Here is a 17897-nt window from a genome sequence, read left to right on the forward strand (position 1 = left end):
AGATAAGCCGCCACACCTCCCCACGCACCCCATCCTCGCCCTAGCTTGAGACATCCCCCACACAGCCACTCAGCTTCGCTTGCCTGCTCTCTTCTCTGTACACAGGACCTGTGATGAGGTCACAGGAGGGGAGGAGTCAGGGGTCACATGATCAGGAGCCTTTGTCCAGACCTCTGATTATGTGACCCCTGACTCCGCCCCTCCTGTGACCTCATCACAGGTCCTGTGCGCTCAGCCTTGCCTCTTGGTGTCTGCCGGACTCTGCTGTGCTGGTTGTCATGGTGCTGGATGAGGTAAGTATGTGTGGGGTCAGGAGGGGTTTACAGGGTAGATGTAGCAGAGCTGTGTGTGTATGAGGTGTACGGAGCAGAGCCGTGTGTGTACGAGGTGTACAGAGCGGAGCCGCGTGTGTACAATGTGTGCGGAGCGGAGCTGGATGTGTACGAGGTGTACGGAGAGGAGCCGCGTGTGTATGAGGTGTACAGAATGGAGTCGCATGTGTACGAGGTGTACGGAGATGAGCCGCGCGTGCACGAGGTGTACGGAGAGGAGCCGCGCGTGTACGAGGTGTACGGAGAGGAACCGCGCGTGTACGAGGTGTACGGCGCGGAGCCGTGTGTACGGGGTTTATGGAGAGGAGCCGTGTGTGTACGAGGTGTACGGAGAGGAGCCGCGTGTGTACGAGGTGTATGGAGAGGAGCCGCGTGTGTACGAGGTGTACGGAGCGGAGCCGTGTGTGTACGGGGTGTACGGAGAGGAGCAGTGTGTGTATGAGGTGTACGGAGAGGAGCCGCTTGTGTACGAGGTGTACGGAGCGGAGCCGTGTGTGTACGGGGTGTATGGAGAGGAGCCGTGTGTGTACGAGGTGTACGGAGAGGAGCTGCGTGTGTACGAGGTGTACGGACCGGAGCTGTGTGTGTACATGGTGTACAGAGCAGAGCCACGTGTGTATGGGGTTTATGGAGCGGAGCCGTGTGTGTACGGAGTGGAGCCATATGTGTACGGGATGTACGGAGCGGAGCCAAGTGTGTACGAAGCATACAAAGCGGGCTTTTCCCACGGACACAGGAGTACACGGCGGAGCCCCGAGGAGCATTTTAAAACTCACACATGACGTTCCACCGGAAGTGATATGCTGAAAGCTGACCGGAAATGAGATAATTTCATGAGGAGATTATGACGGAACTAGGAATGCTTCAGTTCCGTCACCATGTCCTCCGACAGCGCGGACAGCGGGATCGCCTTGGAATCGGGGATGCCGGCCATGTGAGCGGATCATGATATGTCCTGCATTGGGAGGCTCAGGTGGGCACTACAATGAGAGCCGGGCTGCTATAGTATCTTTATAGAATCTTTATTTCTTTCTCTGTTCTTTTTTTCTCATTCTCTGTTCTGTCTTTGCCTCATTTTCTTTCTCTCTCTGTTCTTTCTTTCTCTCTCTAATCTTTCTTTGTTCTTTCTCTCTCTCTCTGTTCTTTCTTTCCCCTCTTTCTTTTTCTTTCCTCTCTTTCTTTCTCTCTGTTCTTTCTTTCTTTCTTTCTTTCTTTTCTTTACTTCTTTCTTTCTCTCTGTGTTCTTTCTCTGTCTCTCTCTGTTCTTTCTTTCTTTCCCCTCTTTCTTTCTCTCTCTGGTCTTTCTTCTTTCTCTCTCTGTTCTTTCTTTCTCTCTCGCTCTCCTTTCTTTCTTTCTCTCTCTGTTTTCTTTTCTCTCTCTCTGTTTTCTCTCTTCCTTAGTGCCAGTCAGTGTGCCCATAATGCCAGCCACTGTGCCCTCAGTATCAGTCAGTGTGATCAGCAGTGCTAAATGGGTGCGGTTGGGCGTGGACATGGGTGTGACTAGTTGCAAAATGGATGTGGCCGGGGCGTGGCCTAAAACTTACAGCGGCGCACTGCGCGTGCCGCTGCCTTTCTCCCTCTTTCCCTTCTTCAAAAGTTGGGATGTATGATAGGGGCAGCTATGACCAGGGGGTCTGGTTGCCCAATGGATAGCAGTTCTGCCAGGAATTCTGTCACCGTGCGTGCGTACAAAAGGGGACAGAGCTTTGGGAGGAGTACTGCAACTAAAAGCAATAAATAGGACTGAGCTGAAATACTGGGCACAGCTGTGACTACATGTTATATAATCGTGTTAATCTCCTCTCACTTCTTGTAACCTACAAGTGTACAAAGATATTATATAGTCACCATGTGATTAGTGGGCCTGTGTAACTTCAAATGCCAGGGCTGAATTTTAGTCCCAGTCCAACCCTGGTGGTGGGGGTTACACAGATCTCATAAACTTGGAGGACTATGTTGCAGCAGGGTTACTAGTCCTCTATTATTAATCTTTAATTGATAAAAAAGTGATTTTATTAAAACTACAGCAAGAATCTTAGTAAGAGATACAGCACTGGAAACAAAGTCTCTACACTATGCTGCTCTCAGATTAGGTGGTAAAAACCTGGCAACCATGATGAATTTGACGCATTTTATCACTGGTGTGCAGCTCTGTGCTCTTTCGAAGAGTTGAAAGTCAGAAGTCAGTGACTGGAATACAATACTTTATAAGAATTTGCCATGCCCCATTTCACCCATTCACCGCCCACTGTGATGGATCTGGCCAAGACTGACATAAAGATGCAAAAGTCACAACATTTTTTGCACGTCAAATGGTGCAAAAATGTTGCCATTTTTCAAATTGTTTTTAACTCTTTAACGAATCGGAGGCAATATCTCAGAGTTTTATAATGTAAAAGCATCTGTAGTACAAATTGTCATTTCCGACTTCCGAGAAATGGAACAAACGTACCCGCCACTCAGCAGTTGCACCTTGTTAGGATAATTCCTATCATTGATTGGAGCAGCAAAGCACTGGGTGGTTGTTTGCACCATTCCATCTTGGAGCCAATTAGGTGTGTATATTCCCAGATATATGTCTGATCCAGGTAGCAAAACATCACTTTCTTGAACTGGTATAGAAAATTCCATATCCCAATAAGCAGCCATGTTTACTGTCACTGAACCTGTGAAACTGATATTGAATATGCAGAAAAATGGCAAATAGATTAAAATTAGATGAAAACAACTGTAACTCCTTAAGGTGGCTATCTGGTTTATAATATTCAGTTTTAAATACAATATTAGGGAATTCTGAGTCCATACGTGAGGAGGATTCCTGTTTCACCATCCCAATTGCAATGCTGCAGGGAAATTGTAAGTGTGAGCATGTGTTCAATCACAGATTACAATTTATATACTAAGGCCTCTTTCACACATCCGTTTATCTCCTTCAGACAAAATCCGCCGTTTTGCAAAAAAAAGGGATCCACCATTTTTCTTGGAGGATACTTTTTTTTCCCATTGACTTGCATTATCGGCGGATCTTGACGGATGGTCATCCGTTGGATCCGTTTTTTTACGGATCCGCCCAAATTTTGGCGTCCGCTGACATGACAGGACGGACAATGAAACGTTTTTTAGGCTGGCCGGATCCGCATTTATCACTTCGCATGCCCGGAAGAATTGCCTTTGCCGGAAATTTAACCCTAAATCCCGTTCTGGTGGCGGTAAAATTTCTCTCTCTCTCTCTCCCCGGGCACGGCTCCTTTAAATTTCTGCCTTCCCCGGATCCGTCAAAGCAACATTCCGGTAGCACATGTTGCTTTGAAAGTGACTGCGGATCCGTGTACCGCCATTTTCACGGATTGCAGCTGATGTAAAAAACGTATGTGTGAAACAGTCCTAAGGCCGGCGTCACACTAGCGAATAAATCGGACGAATGCAATGCGATAAAATAATCGCATTGCATTCGTCCCAATAAAATTCTATGGTTTAGCTCCCATCATCTGATTTTTTGTCGGATCTTTTCCTCGGACCGAGACAATCGCAGCATGCTGCGATTGTCACCGATTTTCGGATCGGACTCGCCAATGCAAGTCTATGGGTGCGATAAAAAATCGGATTACATATGGACCACAATATATATATATCTCACAGTCATCGATATAATTTTCCTGGAGAACCTCTATAGGCTGTCCGTAATCATTACCCATTCAGCTAACAGCTATCTCTCCTCATCCCACCATGCAGCTTAGCATGCAAGAGTTCTCAGTAGAAAGCGGGGAAGGGGCATTTATACTGCATTTTAATTGGGGACAAGCGTTATTCAAAATGCTTGTTTCATGGTTATCTTGCTATGTAAACAGGCTGCCAGTCACTCGAACAACAAGCAAAATGCTTATTCACCAGGTGAGATCTTCTTTTCTGCGGCATAAAAAAAATCTTTGTTCTCGGCAGTACATCGTGATATGTAAAGAGGACTCACGCTGTCGAGGACAAAGACAGTCTATGCGCACTGATATATTATATTTTGATAAATAATAGCATATTAAACCTTGATAATAATTACTTTTATTAATGACTCCCTTTTTTGGTGATCACAAGGCCTACACATCTATTATTTATGGTCACCAGTACAAGTCACTTGAACATTTAGTTAATGATACTGGATTTTCATGTTCTCACACAGCCTATAAGGGGGTCTCTAGAATAGTACAATTCAAGTCAAATTTTGGGTCAAAATTTTTTTTGTTTAATTCTAGCTAAATACTCAGTAAAAATAATATAACAAACAAATCTAACAAATAAATGAGCTCACCAGCAGTTGAAATCATTGCAGATGCTCATATACTGAGAAACAGTGTCAGCTGAAGAAGCAGATGTTGTGTCAGGCGGTCCCATTGTTGTACTGAAGAAAAAAGCATATTGAACATGTAATATATATTTTATGTTTATAGATATATTTTAGATTATTTGTAGAGCCATAGATATAAACAGGAAGGTTAAATTCAAAAACACAATGGGTCTGAACTATTTGAGTACAAGTTTCCATCCCACACCTTTCCCACTCGTTACGTTAGGCATGCCTTGGGAGAAAAGAGAAAAAGAGAGGAATAATAGAATTCATTATAACAGAAATTATATCCTCCAGATATTGAAGATCTGTGGTAATGTTTTAACCATATTTCCCTTATACCAAATCTTTTCATAGGAGATGATATAATTGACTAATTGTTTCCACAATATACCTGCCAATTAATAATAGAATATATAGACACACACCACGTTCCAAATTATTATGCAAATTGGATTTAAGTCATAAGGATGTATTTTTTTTTTATTTTTCAAATAAACTTATGGATGGTATTGTGTCTAAGGGTTCTTTAGATTACTGAAATCAATATCAAACACCTGAGATAGTTTGCCAGGTGAGCAGAATTAAGGGTAAACTACTTAACTCGGTCACGACCTTGGATATATCAATACGCCCAGGTTGCTAGGTACTTACCGACCGTGGACGTATGGATTAGACCAGGAGATTGTTACTGACAGCTGACATCTGGCACTCACTGCATTTAGCAGGCATGCAGAAGGAGGGAGCCCCCTCTGCACTACAATCAGCGCCCCGAGACGTCATTGCAGGAGCCCGATTGTTGCCATGGTGACCCTAATTTTCATGACACCAGGCACTAGCAAGTTAGTTAGGTCATGCTTCACCTGATCTAAAGGTGAAAACAGGCTTGGGGGTTGAAGGGGTTAAGAGGGAAATTCCACATTACTAAGCAGGCCACAGGTTTCAAGCAATATGGAAAAGAAAAAATATCTCTTTGCTGCCAAAAAACATCAAATAGTGCAATACCTTGGACAAGGTATGATGACATTAGATTTTTGACAAAAGCTTAAAGAGAACCTCCCACCAACAAAAACGTTATTAACCTGCAGATATGGGGTTAATCTGCAGGTTAATAGTGTTACAAACCTGCCCGATGCCCGCATATAGCTGAACAATGTTGGGAGAAAATGAGCTTTATTCCTGTCACGTCGCTGTCAGACTCAGGGCCTGCTGCTCCGGCTTTAGTCACTAGGAGGCGCCGGATTGGCACCTCGTCGCCAGACTCGGGGCCTGCTGTTCCGGTCGCGGCCACTAGGAGGCGCCGGACCGCCACTTCACCGTCAGACTCAGGGACGGCTGTTCCTGCCTCGGCTACTGGGAGGTGCCGTGGTTCGCCCGTGAGTGATGGTGGTGACAGAGAAGGGGCTTCTGCGCAGGCATCTGGTGGGCACAGGCTTCGCCCCTTTGTCAGTCGTCAGGGGATTACTGCATCACCATCTGGCCTAGTCCTGGAGGCGGTCCTAATGACATCATCAGTCCGGGAACCTGTGAGGGATGACCTGATCCCTCAAATACCTTGGGACTGGCCTTGCAAGCCGCCGGATATATTCTTGGTTCCCCTGCGTGCTACTGTGTGATTTTCTATAGTTAACGCTGACCTCAGCCTGGCTTTTTTGACCATTCTATTGCCTGCCGTTTTTGTACCTCTGCCTTTCTCCCAATTTTTGACGCTGACCTTGGCTTGGATTCCTGACCTTTCTTCTGCCTGCTGATTTTGTACCTTGGCTGCCCTCCTGGTTTTTACTGTCCTTGGCCCGGACTTCAGACCCTTCTTCTGCCTGATGATTTTGTACCTCTGCTGTCCGTCGACCTCCGACTCCTGTCTCCGGACCACGATTATGGGTTTTAGTTTTAACCCCTTGAGGACGGTTCTGCTCTGGTCCACTGCACCCCTAGACAGCTGCCCCCTGGGCCTTGCTACAATTCCAGATCCCTGTATAGGGGTTAAGGGTCTCGGGGTTGCTTGGGACACTGTCCTACTGCAGCCCAGATTCGCAGACGGTCGTCACAATTCCCCCCAGCAGTGTTCCCGTTTCAGTCACGGAGGCAGCGCCAGCGCTGGTTCAGTCACCGTTCTGAGTATAGAGATTGATGGCTGTAACTGTAGCCCAAGCACTGACTTACTCTCTCTGTCAGGACGGGAGCAGTCAAAGCAGTGACTGAACTTGTGCCAACGCCGTGACAGCAGAATGCTGCAGGTTAGTAACGCTATTAACCTGCAGATTAACCCCATATCTGCAGATTAATAGTGGATTTCTGGTGACCTGCTCCCTTTAAGCATGATCATCATTCTGTGAAGAGATTTCTAGTTGATACAGAGCATAAATGGGTTAGTGCAGATAAAGGCATAATATCTCATTTTATTCATGGTCCAGGTTTTAAAACTCTCCTTTTTTGGGTGTTTTAAAGGCATAATGAGGAACGTTTCTGATAGAAAAATTAATCAGATTTAGGACAGTGAGGAAAACGGACGAGTGCAATCCGATAAAAGATCGGATTGCACTTTGACCATTGTTAATCTATGAGTCTCTGCTCATCTGCTTTTTTTTCTCAGCTCAGATCGGGACAAGAAAAACATCACAGCATGCTGCAATTGTCCTGACGAGACTCACCAATGCAAGTCAATAGGTGTGAGAAAAAAAAAATCGCACCATGCTAGTGCCATCCGATTTTTACACACTGATGTCCTTTGAGGCTATGTGCACACGTGCAGAATTCCCACGGAAATTTCCGTGGCAATTCCGCAACTCCCTGTCACGGGAAATCCGTGAGAAATCCGCATGCGTAATTCCCGCGTAATTCTTGTGAAAAACTAGCGTTTTGCAAGCGTAATTAGCTTGCAGAATGCTAGCATTTTCCAAGCGATCTTTTATCAAAAAGAGTGGGGCATAAAATCTACTTCCTTTTTGTTCATCCAGGATCTCATACAGAACTTGCTTCTTTATTAGGCCCAAGATCTCTTTCTCTAGGGCTAGCTAATCTTCCACTGACTTTCTGGTGGATGTCATTACAAAGGTTTGACAAGGCAGATGGTAAAACTCCATTTTCAGGCCTTCACTTACTATATCCAGAACCCAAGTGCTGGCGTAGATCTTCCAAGCCTGGATGAAGAGGGAAAGCCTTTCCACTACTACTAACCTGGGGTCATGGTGAGGATTTTTTGGAAGCTGAAAAGGGACCTCAGAACATGAATCTGGCCTCTTGCCTACTTTTAAACTCCCACTTTCTCCTCTCCATCAGAGGATGTCCAATATTATTTTTTTTCCTCACAAAAGGAAGTCTTCCTTGAATCACTGGTGAATCTGGGAAAACCCTTCTTCTTATCACATACCTTTTCTAAGATGTTGTTCATTTTTTTCCCAAACAAAAATTGGCCATCTAATGGTTAAGAGCACAGCTTATTTTTTGACTGCAGACTCCCCTGGACAGCCCTTGAGTCACAAAGTCTGTCTCACTGCAGTTAATAAACCAGCAGACCTAGCCGCTAGTCTTGCTGAGTCCGCAGACGTGTCTGCTAGGAATGCTGGGGCTCTGTGTAACAAAGTTAGGTTGGCCAAAATCTTATCCCTTCGTGTTTTATTTTTGAGTTGTTCCTCCATTTGTTGCAGCCAAATCACAAGTGAATGGGCAGTACAAGTTCCAACAATTGCCGGCTTCAGACCTCCAGCTGCTGCTTCCCACGTGTGCTTCAGATATGCATTCCTTTTTTAATCTAACGGATCTCCAAGCACTCGAGGATCTTTCTTCAAAGGGTAAGGCTGACCTTTTTGAGGATTTTGATATTGTCCAAACAAATATAGCACAAAAAGAGATTTAGAGATCCTCCAAAAATTCAAAGAATACTAGCAAAAAAGCAGAGATGCTTACCTGCCCAGGTCTCCAAACAAATGCAGGATGCAGTGGACCCATGTAGTTACGATGGCCACAACACAGGTGCAGAAATACCAATGAGGCAACCACTCACACCCTACCAATCCAAATGGAGGGGGTGGCTCCTTGGTATATTACTGCACAAAAAAGACTTGTATGTGGTGTTGTTCACACAATGGAAATGCACAGCATTGAGGTTAACAGCCTATTAGTGACACCCTTCTATTAGATCAGGGCGGGCTGCCTAGCGCTATCCAAATGCATCCCATGTGAACAGATGTAAAGGTCGGCCGGGGCCATAGTCATGGCCGAGGTCACACCGGGGCACCTGAACCCTGGCCTCCCTTCTCAGCTGAGAGCAGCAACTATTACCAGTGAGCTGGTAATAGTTGCTGCTTTTGTTGCTGATTGCTCTGATCCGACCGGCTCCACGTAAGGCACCACTATTTTCTTCCGATGTGCCCCCTATAACATCACTTGGGCACAGCCAAGGGTGCTGACACTAGGCAAGCATCCCGGCCACTGCATCACACTGACACTGAGCAGAGAGCAGACACGTGTAGTGTGCGAGCCCGCATGTGCATCAGAGCCCCCACTGTACCAGTGACTGACGCTTCCAGGCACCTGAAGGCCGGTGCCACAGGCATGTAGCCTGCTTTTTCAGACAACGGGACAGGGCCGCGTAAGACTTCTTTCTCTTCACTGTGGATTTCAGCACAAGGTTCCAATCAAGGACAGGAAAGCAACTGATGTGGGGAGAGGTGCCACCCTATTATTTCAATAGGTTTCCTGTCCTTGGTGGGAAGATGCTTATCTCAGGTGTGCTGTCATGGGTGAAGGGAAAAGAAGAACTGTGTTATCTGTATCAAAATCATCTTCATGCATAACAATACATCATTTCATGCTGCAAAGAATACCTGACTCATTGGCTGCTATGGGCATAAAAGGATGGAAACTCATGATGTGGCCACCATCCTCTCCTGTCCAGAAATCTATTGAGAACTCTGTTGTGTATAATAATTAGGAATAGTGCATGCTGAGTTTTTTAGTTTTTTTAAAAAGTACTGTTATCTTTGGGAGGTTTATTCAATAAAATGAAATATATACTCTAAAGATTGATTTGAACAGTATACAGACTCATTTGCATTAACCATCTCAAAAAATCAGAGAAAGATAGCATTTGCTTAATAATTTGGAACTTGATCCATTATAACTAGAGATGAGTGGACCCATGGAAACTCGAGTTAGTCAGGTTCGAGCAAACTTTAGTCCAAAGTTTGGTTGTGATACCAAAATTCTATTTGAACCCGTACCTGAATCATATACAAGTCAATGGGTGCCAAACTTTGTTGCTGTAAAATGGTCTTAGGGATATGCAAAAGAGATGTGTCATGTATTAACCCTGAACTTTACAGTTCAGGTTTGCTCTTCTCTAATTATAACCATTTGTGATTCCTACAATACAATTTTTGGGGACAAGGGCAAGCATTAAGTGACTACAAAAACAGAACCTGACAAAAAACTTACATACCTCCCAACTTTTACAGAACAGAAAGAGGGACAAATTATGTGGTGCACTTAGCGTGCTGCGCTAAATTCTGACCACTCCCCTAGCCCCAGCCTTTTAACAATTCTTTCTACCCTGGCAGGAGGCGTTTTCAGAGGGGCTGGTGCATTTTTGCTGCATTTTTATGTCTTTTCCCCCTCTTATTTGTTGTATTTTTGTTGCTGTGAAGCAGCTTTTTGATGTGGCTTTTATAGTACAGAAAAGCTTTGATTCTGTACTTAAAGTAACTGCAGTTTTTAAATACTTTTATTAGGCTCCCCACAGAAGCCTCTAGTAAAAAAAATTGAACAGTTCAACAGCATCTTTAGATGCACAGCGGGTGTAGTTTTCTTGAAATCAAATTCATTTGGCTTAAGGGGGTTTTACACATAGCGATATCGCTAACAATATCGCTAAAGCATCACCGATTTGGTGACGCAGCAGCGATATCGCTAGCGATATCGCTATGTGTGATAGTTATCTCCGACCGGCTCCCCCGCTGTCCATCGCTGATCGCGCAGCTCCATTTCTCGTCGGGCGCTTCCTGCTGGGCTTCCTGCTGGTGACGACGAGTGACGCGTTGAAGCGGACGGGAGGACGTCAGGATCGCCGCGTCAGAAAGGTAAGTAACGACTGCTAGATCGCGGCTGCATTGCTGTGAGATCTGCCTGTGTGGCAGCTCACTAGCGACCATTTAGCGATGCACCAGCGATCCTGACCGGGTCGTATCGTGGTCGGGATCGCTGGTGCATCGCCAAATGTTAAGGGGCCTTTAGACACAACAGAATTTCTAAGGCTGGGGTCACACTAACCGACGAGAAATATGGTCTGTACTTTCCATGCGTAATATGGAGAAATGTCCCCTAAATAGTGATCCGTATGTCATCCGTAATCAAGGTGTGGTCGCGTATTTTACGCATGTAAGCATCCGTATGTAATCTGTATGGCATCCGTATGCCGAGATTTTCTCGCAAGCTTGCAAAATGGACATATAATGTATCCCTATGACAGGTTAAAACCCAAACGAAAGGATAAATATATATGCATACAAAATATATATATATATATATATACACTAGCTGAAGAGCCCGGCGCTGCCCGGGCATAGTAACTAACTGTGGTTAGTTATAGAAAATTATAATTATCCTCCATCCCATAGTCCCGTGCCCATATACCCATCATACATATCCACGATCCCATAGGCCCGTGCCCATATACCCATCATACTTATCCTCCATTCCATAGTCGAGTGCCCATATACCCATCACACATCCTCCATCCCATAGTCCCATGCCCATATACCCATCATACATATTCTCCATCCCATAATCCCATGCGCATATACCCATCATACATATTCGCCATCCCATAGTCGAGTGCCCATATACCCATCACACATCCTTCATCTCATAGTCCCGTGCCCATATACCCATCATACATATCCACGATCCCATAGGCCCGTGCCCATATACCCATCATACATATCCTCCATCCCATAGTCACATGCCCATATACCCATCACACATTCTTCATCTCATAGTCCCATGCTCATATACCCATCATACATATTCGCCATCCCATAGTCGAGTGCCCATATACCCATCACACATCCTTCATCTCATAGTCCCGTGCCCATATACCCATCATACATATCCTCCATCCCATAGTCCCGTGCCCATATACCCATCATACATATCCGCCATCTCATAGTCCCGTGCCCATATACCCATCATACATATCCTCCATCCCATAGTCCAGTGCCCATATACCCATCACACATCCTCCATCCCATAGTCCCGTGCCCATATACATATCTGCCATCCCATAGTCCCGTGCCCATATACCCATCAAACATATCCTCCATTCCATAGTCCAGTGCCCATATACCCATCACACATCCTCCATCCCATAGTCCCGTGCCCATATACATATCCGCCATCCCATAGTCCCGTGCCCATATACCCATCATACATATCCTCCATCCCATAGTCCCGTGCCCATATACATATCCTCCATCCCATAGTTCCGTGCCCATATACCTGTCATACATATCCTCCATCCCATAGTCCGGTGCCCATATACTCATCACACATCCTCCAATCCATAGTCAACCATTATGACATCATAATGAGCGGTGGCAGGGCTTGCAACCTTTGATGACATCAGCGTCGCCATGGCAACCATTGTGACATCATAATGAGGGGCGGGGCTTGATACGCGCACACTGCTTCCCCAGTATGCAAATAGGGGCATTGTGACATCACAATGAGGGGTGGGGCTTGACGCGCACACACTTTTTCCCCCAGTATGTAGATAGGGGCAACATTGTTTGGTGAATTGGAACGCGCGGGGTTAAAATTTCGCCTCACAACATAGCTTAGGACGCTCTCGGGGTCCAGACGTGTGACTATGCCAAATTTTGTGGCTGTAGTTGCGACGGTGCGGATGCCTATCCCGGACATACAAACAAACATACACACACACACACACATACACACATACATACACACTTTGAGCTTTATATATTAGATGTCATTGAGACATATATATAGAGTTCTACATTTTATGTATTTTTTTATATGTCCCTGACTAATAATTAAGTTAGGGTTTGTGTGTAAAATTTGGGACATCTAGGTGTTAAATTAAGGAGTTAATTAGTTGAAAAAAATGTGTGAGCTCCCACGGCAAAATCGCAACCAGAGAGGTAAAGCAGGTGAGTGAGGGCAGATTTTAATAGCCTTGAGAGAGACCATTGTTTTTGCCCCCCCCCCCCGGCTACAAAAATCTGCCCCCAGACACCCCAGAAAAGGCGCATCTATAAGATGCGCCTTTTCTGGCACTTATCCTCTCTATTCCCATTGCCCTGTAGTGGTGGCTAATGGGCTACTAACAAACGGGTTATGTCACCATTCGATTGAAAGGTGACATAAAGCCGATTAATAATGGAGAGGTGTCAATTAGACAATGCAAAAAATGCAGAGACTTTCCCACAGTAATTATTTCCTCTCAGGGCAGCCAGGGAGCGGGAATACACAGATGAGCCTGATCATGCCATGATTGGTTTTCTGTCTAATTTATATGAAATCTAACAGAAATAATCTTGTGCGTTCCCTCCATTGGCCAAGTATGGTCACATGCATGCTTCTGAGTACCCTGCTAGAGCTCAGTATAAAATGCTCCTGCTGAATGAGAACATAGGAAATCTTATGGAGGGATTGAACTCCCTGCAGCTGCTTTGCTCACTGCTTTCATATTTGATACCTATCTTACTGTCCTGGGAGAATTTAGCTAATGACAGTTTATTAGGAATCAGTGTACTAATGCAATTTATAAGACGCATGCAGCATCCTGCTTATACATATTCAACATAAATTTCAATAGCTAACATACAAATAGTTGGCTAACGGGACTATCCAGGACTTTTATTATTTTTGCTATGGGGCTAAGAAGTAATAGACGTGTAGTTCCTATCTGCCTGCCTGTTCTGGCCAGTGATTATTTCTGCTAGCTCAAAGCAGTCACCGACTGATGCATGACATAGGCAGTAATGCTCCGTCAACAGAGCAGAGCAGAAGAGAAGAAGCCGCTCTGTTGACAAGACGTCGGCAAAAGCAGGAGAATCCCCAGCAACATCAGTCGGTGACTACTCTGAGCTAGCAAAAATCATTGCCGGCCAGAACACACAGGTAATTAGGAACTACCCGCCTGTTACTTCTTAGCCCCATAGCAAAAATAATTAAAGCCCTGGATAACCCCATTAAACAGTGAGAGCAGGCAGCAGAGTACCCCAGGATTGTATTGTTCTAGTTGTGCTAGACTCTTAGCTATGATTCACTTACCTGTAAACACTATTGTCCGTTTTGTTTATAGCTTGCGATATATTGCCTTCAAAATTATTACATGTCACCATATTCAGAGGATTTTGGAGGTCGGCATTTATAGTCAGATTATAGGCACACGTGAAATTAAGTGCAAGTGAGTTAGCCGAAATAAGCGTTGTAGTCATCGGATGAAAAAAAACAGTGTTTCTATAATATGCTTTTGATGAATCGACCTGCAGGGTAAATTAGGAAAATGATAACCGTTAGGCAATAGAACATGACATGTTCAACATGAACTAAGCATGAGAGGTGAATGTGTCATCAGAAAATCATATATTGTTTAAACAGGGTCTTTATGTCAAATGCGATTTTTATTACAGTTTGAGTCATGATCCCAGTGCAGGTTTTTGAGCTGCACATCAGGGGTTAATGTCTGGAGCTCAGTGCAGGTTTTGACCTGCACACCTGGGGTTAATGATTGTGGCCTCTTTTTGGTTCTGGGAGAGCTTCTTAAACCCCTGGGAAGCTCCAATCCCTGCCATTTATACTTTTGCCTTTGGCCGAGTGTGCTGACCTCTGTGTGCCTGTTCGTTGTTATAGCTTGTTTATATGATTCTGACCCGGTTCTGTTTCCCGTTGTGAGTTTGCCTGTTGATTCTGTACTGCGCTACCCTCTCTGTGTATGACTCATTGCCTGTGATCTGACTACTCTCTGCTCGCCCCTCTTGTACCTTGCAGCTATCTCTGTGTATGACTCATTGGCTACGTCCTGACTATCCTCCCTGTCTATGCCCCTTGGTAACTTTGTCTCGCAGTTACCCTGCTAGGAGTTCTCTTGCAGCTCATAGCTCTCTGGAGTTTAGGCCACGCCCCTAGCAGTCACGTGCTTCAGGTCCTGCTGTTCTGAAGTACGCATCTACTCAGCTGCTGCCCGCTCCACAGGTATCTTTGAGCACAGTTCGCTTTACTCAGGACACACGCACTGGCTCAGTGAGCAAGTTCAGTGCGGTGTTCCTGACATTATAACTGGCCCTGAATTTTTTTTTCTCTCCTCACTTCTGCAACATGGACCCAATGTGTACTTTATCTGAGCAGGTGAAATGCATGACTCAGTCACTGCAGAAGCTTAGTTTGGAACACCAAGCTCTGGCCCAGTCCCAACGGCGGGTTGAGGACTCAGTTCAGGGGGTACTTTCCGCAGGCTTCCAGCAGGTGGGGAATAGAGATGTCATTTTAGTCCCACCCGAATCCCTGGTTAAATTGCCAGATACGTTTTCTGGTAACAAAGATGAATTTAGAGCATTTAAGGAGGGCTGTAAGCTCTTTTTCTCTTTGAGACCCCGCTCCTCTGGGGATGGTTATGTCCCTGCTTAGGGGGTCCCCACAAGCCTGGGCATTTTCGCTTTCCTCTTCTGCCCCTGAGAGAATGTCTGTGGATGCGTTTTTTGAAGCCTGAGGGCTTATTTATGATGAGCCTGATAGAGTGCATTTGGCTGAGGACAAGGTGATGAGTGTCTGTCAGTGGGAGCACTCGGCCAAGTGGTTCTGTACTGAATTCAGACGTTGGGCAGCCGAGATTTCTTGGAGTGATGCCGGCCTTCGGGGTCTGCTCCGTAGAGGCCTGTGTGAACGTCTGAAGGATGCCTTGGCACTCCATCCTCCGCCTGACTCCCTGGAGGATGCCATGACCCAAGTGGTTCGCATGGATCGCAGACTGCAGGCTAGAGACGTTATGCAACTGGAAACACCATTATTCTTCAGTGGAGATGAGACCCGGACTCTTCCTGTGGCTATGGAGGTGAGCGCTGTTACCTGTGAGGAAAACGAAAGAAGACGCCACCGGGAGAAGCAGTTGTGCTTCTATTGTGGGGAATCTGGACACTGGAAGGACTGCCCCTCCTGTCCGTCATCCTCCAAGATGGCGGGAAACGACTAGGTCTGGGTAGTAGTCGAGGAGGCTACCCAGACCTTCAGGTACAATTTTCCTCACATGCAAAAATGGTGCTGCAGGTGGAACTGGAACTTGGTAATGGTCCGGTTCAAACTACTGCTTTTGTTGACTGTGGTTCTGCTGTGAACCTGATTGATACCAAAATTATGACTCTTAATAATATAGGGACAGTCAGGCTTCAGGACCCTATTAAACTTGTGGCAATTGACTCGTCCCCTCTTACCCAGGATGGTATCTGTTGCAGGTCTGAACTTTTTTCTCTAAAAGTGGGGATGCCTTGGCTTCAATGCCATAATCCTACCATTGATTGGGTTACAGGGCAGATCACTCAATGGGGATGCAAGGATAAATGTGGTAACCTGGGACATCTTGTTAACGCTGTTAAATCCGTATCTGTGTCATCTGTCAGTCTGGAAGGTATTCCGGAGTACCTGAAGGATTTCGAAGATGTTTTTCCGAAAGTGAGGCTGAGGCGCTGCCACTACATAGACCCTACGATTGTGCCATTGATTTAGTACCCGGAGCCAAGTTACCTAAGACTCGATTGTTCAATTTGTCTGGGCCTGAGCACCAAGCCATGAAGGAGTACATAGCTGAGAGTCTCCGCAAAGGGCGTATCAGGCCTTCTGTGTCACCTGTGGCAGCAGGATTCTTCTTTGTGAAGAAGAAAGATGGTGGTTTGCGGTCGTGCCTCGACTTTCGGGAACTCAACAAGATAATGGTTAGGAACACTTACCCGCTTCCCCTCATCCCAGACTTATGTAACCAGTTAGCTGGGGCCCAATGGTTCTCCAAATTAGATCTCCGGGGGGCCTACAATCTGATAAGTGTTCAGGAAGGGGACGAGTGGAAAACTGCGTTCCTCACATCAGAAGGACTCTTTGAAAACCTGGTAATGCCATTTGGGTTAACTAATGCACCCGCTATTTTCCAGAATTTCATCAATGTTGTGTTTTCTGACCTGATAGGCCGTTTTGTTATTATTTATTTGGATGACATTTTGGTGTATTCCCCGGACAGCTAATCTCACTTGCAACATCTACAGACAGTTCTCCAGAGACTCAGGGAGAACCAATTGTTCGCTAAATTGGAAAAATGTTCGTTTTTTGTACAGGAACTATTTTTTGGGGGGTTGATTGTGTCCTGTGAGGGGTTTCGTATGGATCCTAAGAAGGTGCTGGCGATCGCTGACTGGGTTCAGCCTCGAGATCTCAAGGGGCTCCAGCGCTTCTTAGGATTTGCGAACTATTATCGAAGATTCATTAAAGGTTTCTCACAAGTGTTTAAACCACTCACGGATCTTACCCAGAAGGGCGCTGATGTAAAAAATTGGTCTGTACTCGCTAAGGAGTCCTTCTCAGCTATTAAGAAATGTTTCATGTCTGCCCTGGTGTTGGTACAACCAGACCCGTCCAAACCATTCATTGTGGAGGTGGATGCTTCTGAAGTGGGGGCTGTGCTGTCCCAGGGTCCGGCCACCCTTACCAATCTCAAACCCTGTGCCTTCTTCTCCAAGAAGTTCTCTTCAGCCGAGAAAAACTATGATGTAGGCAATAGAGAACTTCTTGCGGTCAAGCTGGCATTTGAGGAATGGAGTCACTTTTTGGAAGGGGCGGCTCACCCTATCACGGTTGTCACGGATCACAAAAATTTGGCATACCTTGAATCTGCTAAGAGGCTTACTCCTAGACAAGCCCGTTGGTCACTTTTTTTTTTTCACGATTTCAGTTCTCCATTACTTTTCGACCGGGGTCCAAAAATGTTAGAGCGGATGTCCTGTCCAGAAGTTTTGACCCAGTGTCTCCCCCTGAGTCGCCGTCCTCCATTCTTCCCCCAGGGGTGGTAGTGGCAGGGGTCTCAACTGAGTTGGAACAAGAAATTCTAAGGGCTTAAGCCCTAGCTCCGGCAACCAGGCCAGGGGATAAACTGTTTGTTCCAGATTCATTGCAGCCTAGACTTCTGCAGGAGTTTCATGAGTCTAGGCTGAGTGCTCATCCAG

At 45.7% G+C, this 17897-nt stretch overlaps 1 protein-coding gene across 1 annotated transcript in view; it reads right to left on the bottom strand.

Annotated features, from left to right (window-relative positions):
• The window catches only part of LOC141047477 (uncharacterized), a 236674-nt gene that overhangs the window by 47891 nt on the left and 170886 nt on the right, over positions 1–17897 (bottom strand). Inside the window, exons 14-16 of the mRNA XM_073542586.1 lie at positions 13966–14180; positions 4636–4725; positions 2788–3009 (exon numbers count right to left, since the gene is read on the bottom strand). Coding sequence (XP_073398687.1) covers positions 2788–3009; positions 4636–4725; positions 13966–14180 — 527 coding nt within the window. The remainder of the gene's footprint in view (positions 1–2787; positions 3010–4635; positions 4726–13965; positions 14181–17897) is intronic.

Source organism: Dendrobates tinctorius, unplaced genomic scaffold (genome assembly GCF_039654945.1).
Source record: "Dendrobates tinctorius isolate UK_male_01 unplaced genomic scaffold, ASM3965494v1 ptg000127l, whole genome shotgun sequence".
Taxonomy (NCBI): Eukaryota; Metazoa; Chordata; class Amphibia; order Anura; family Dendrobatidae; genus Dendrobates; species Dendrobates tinctorius.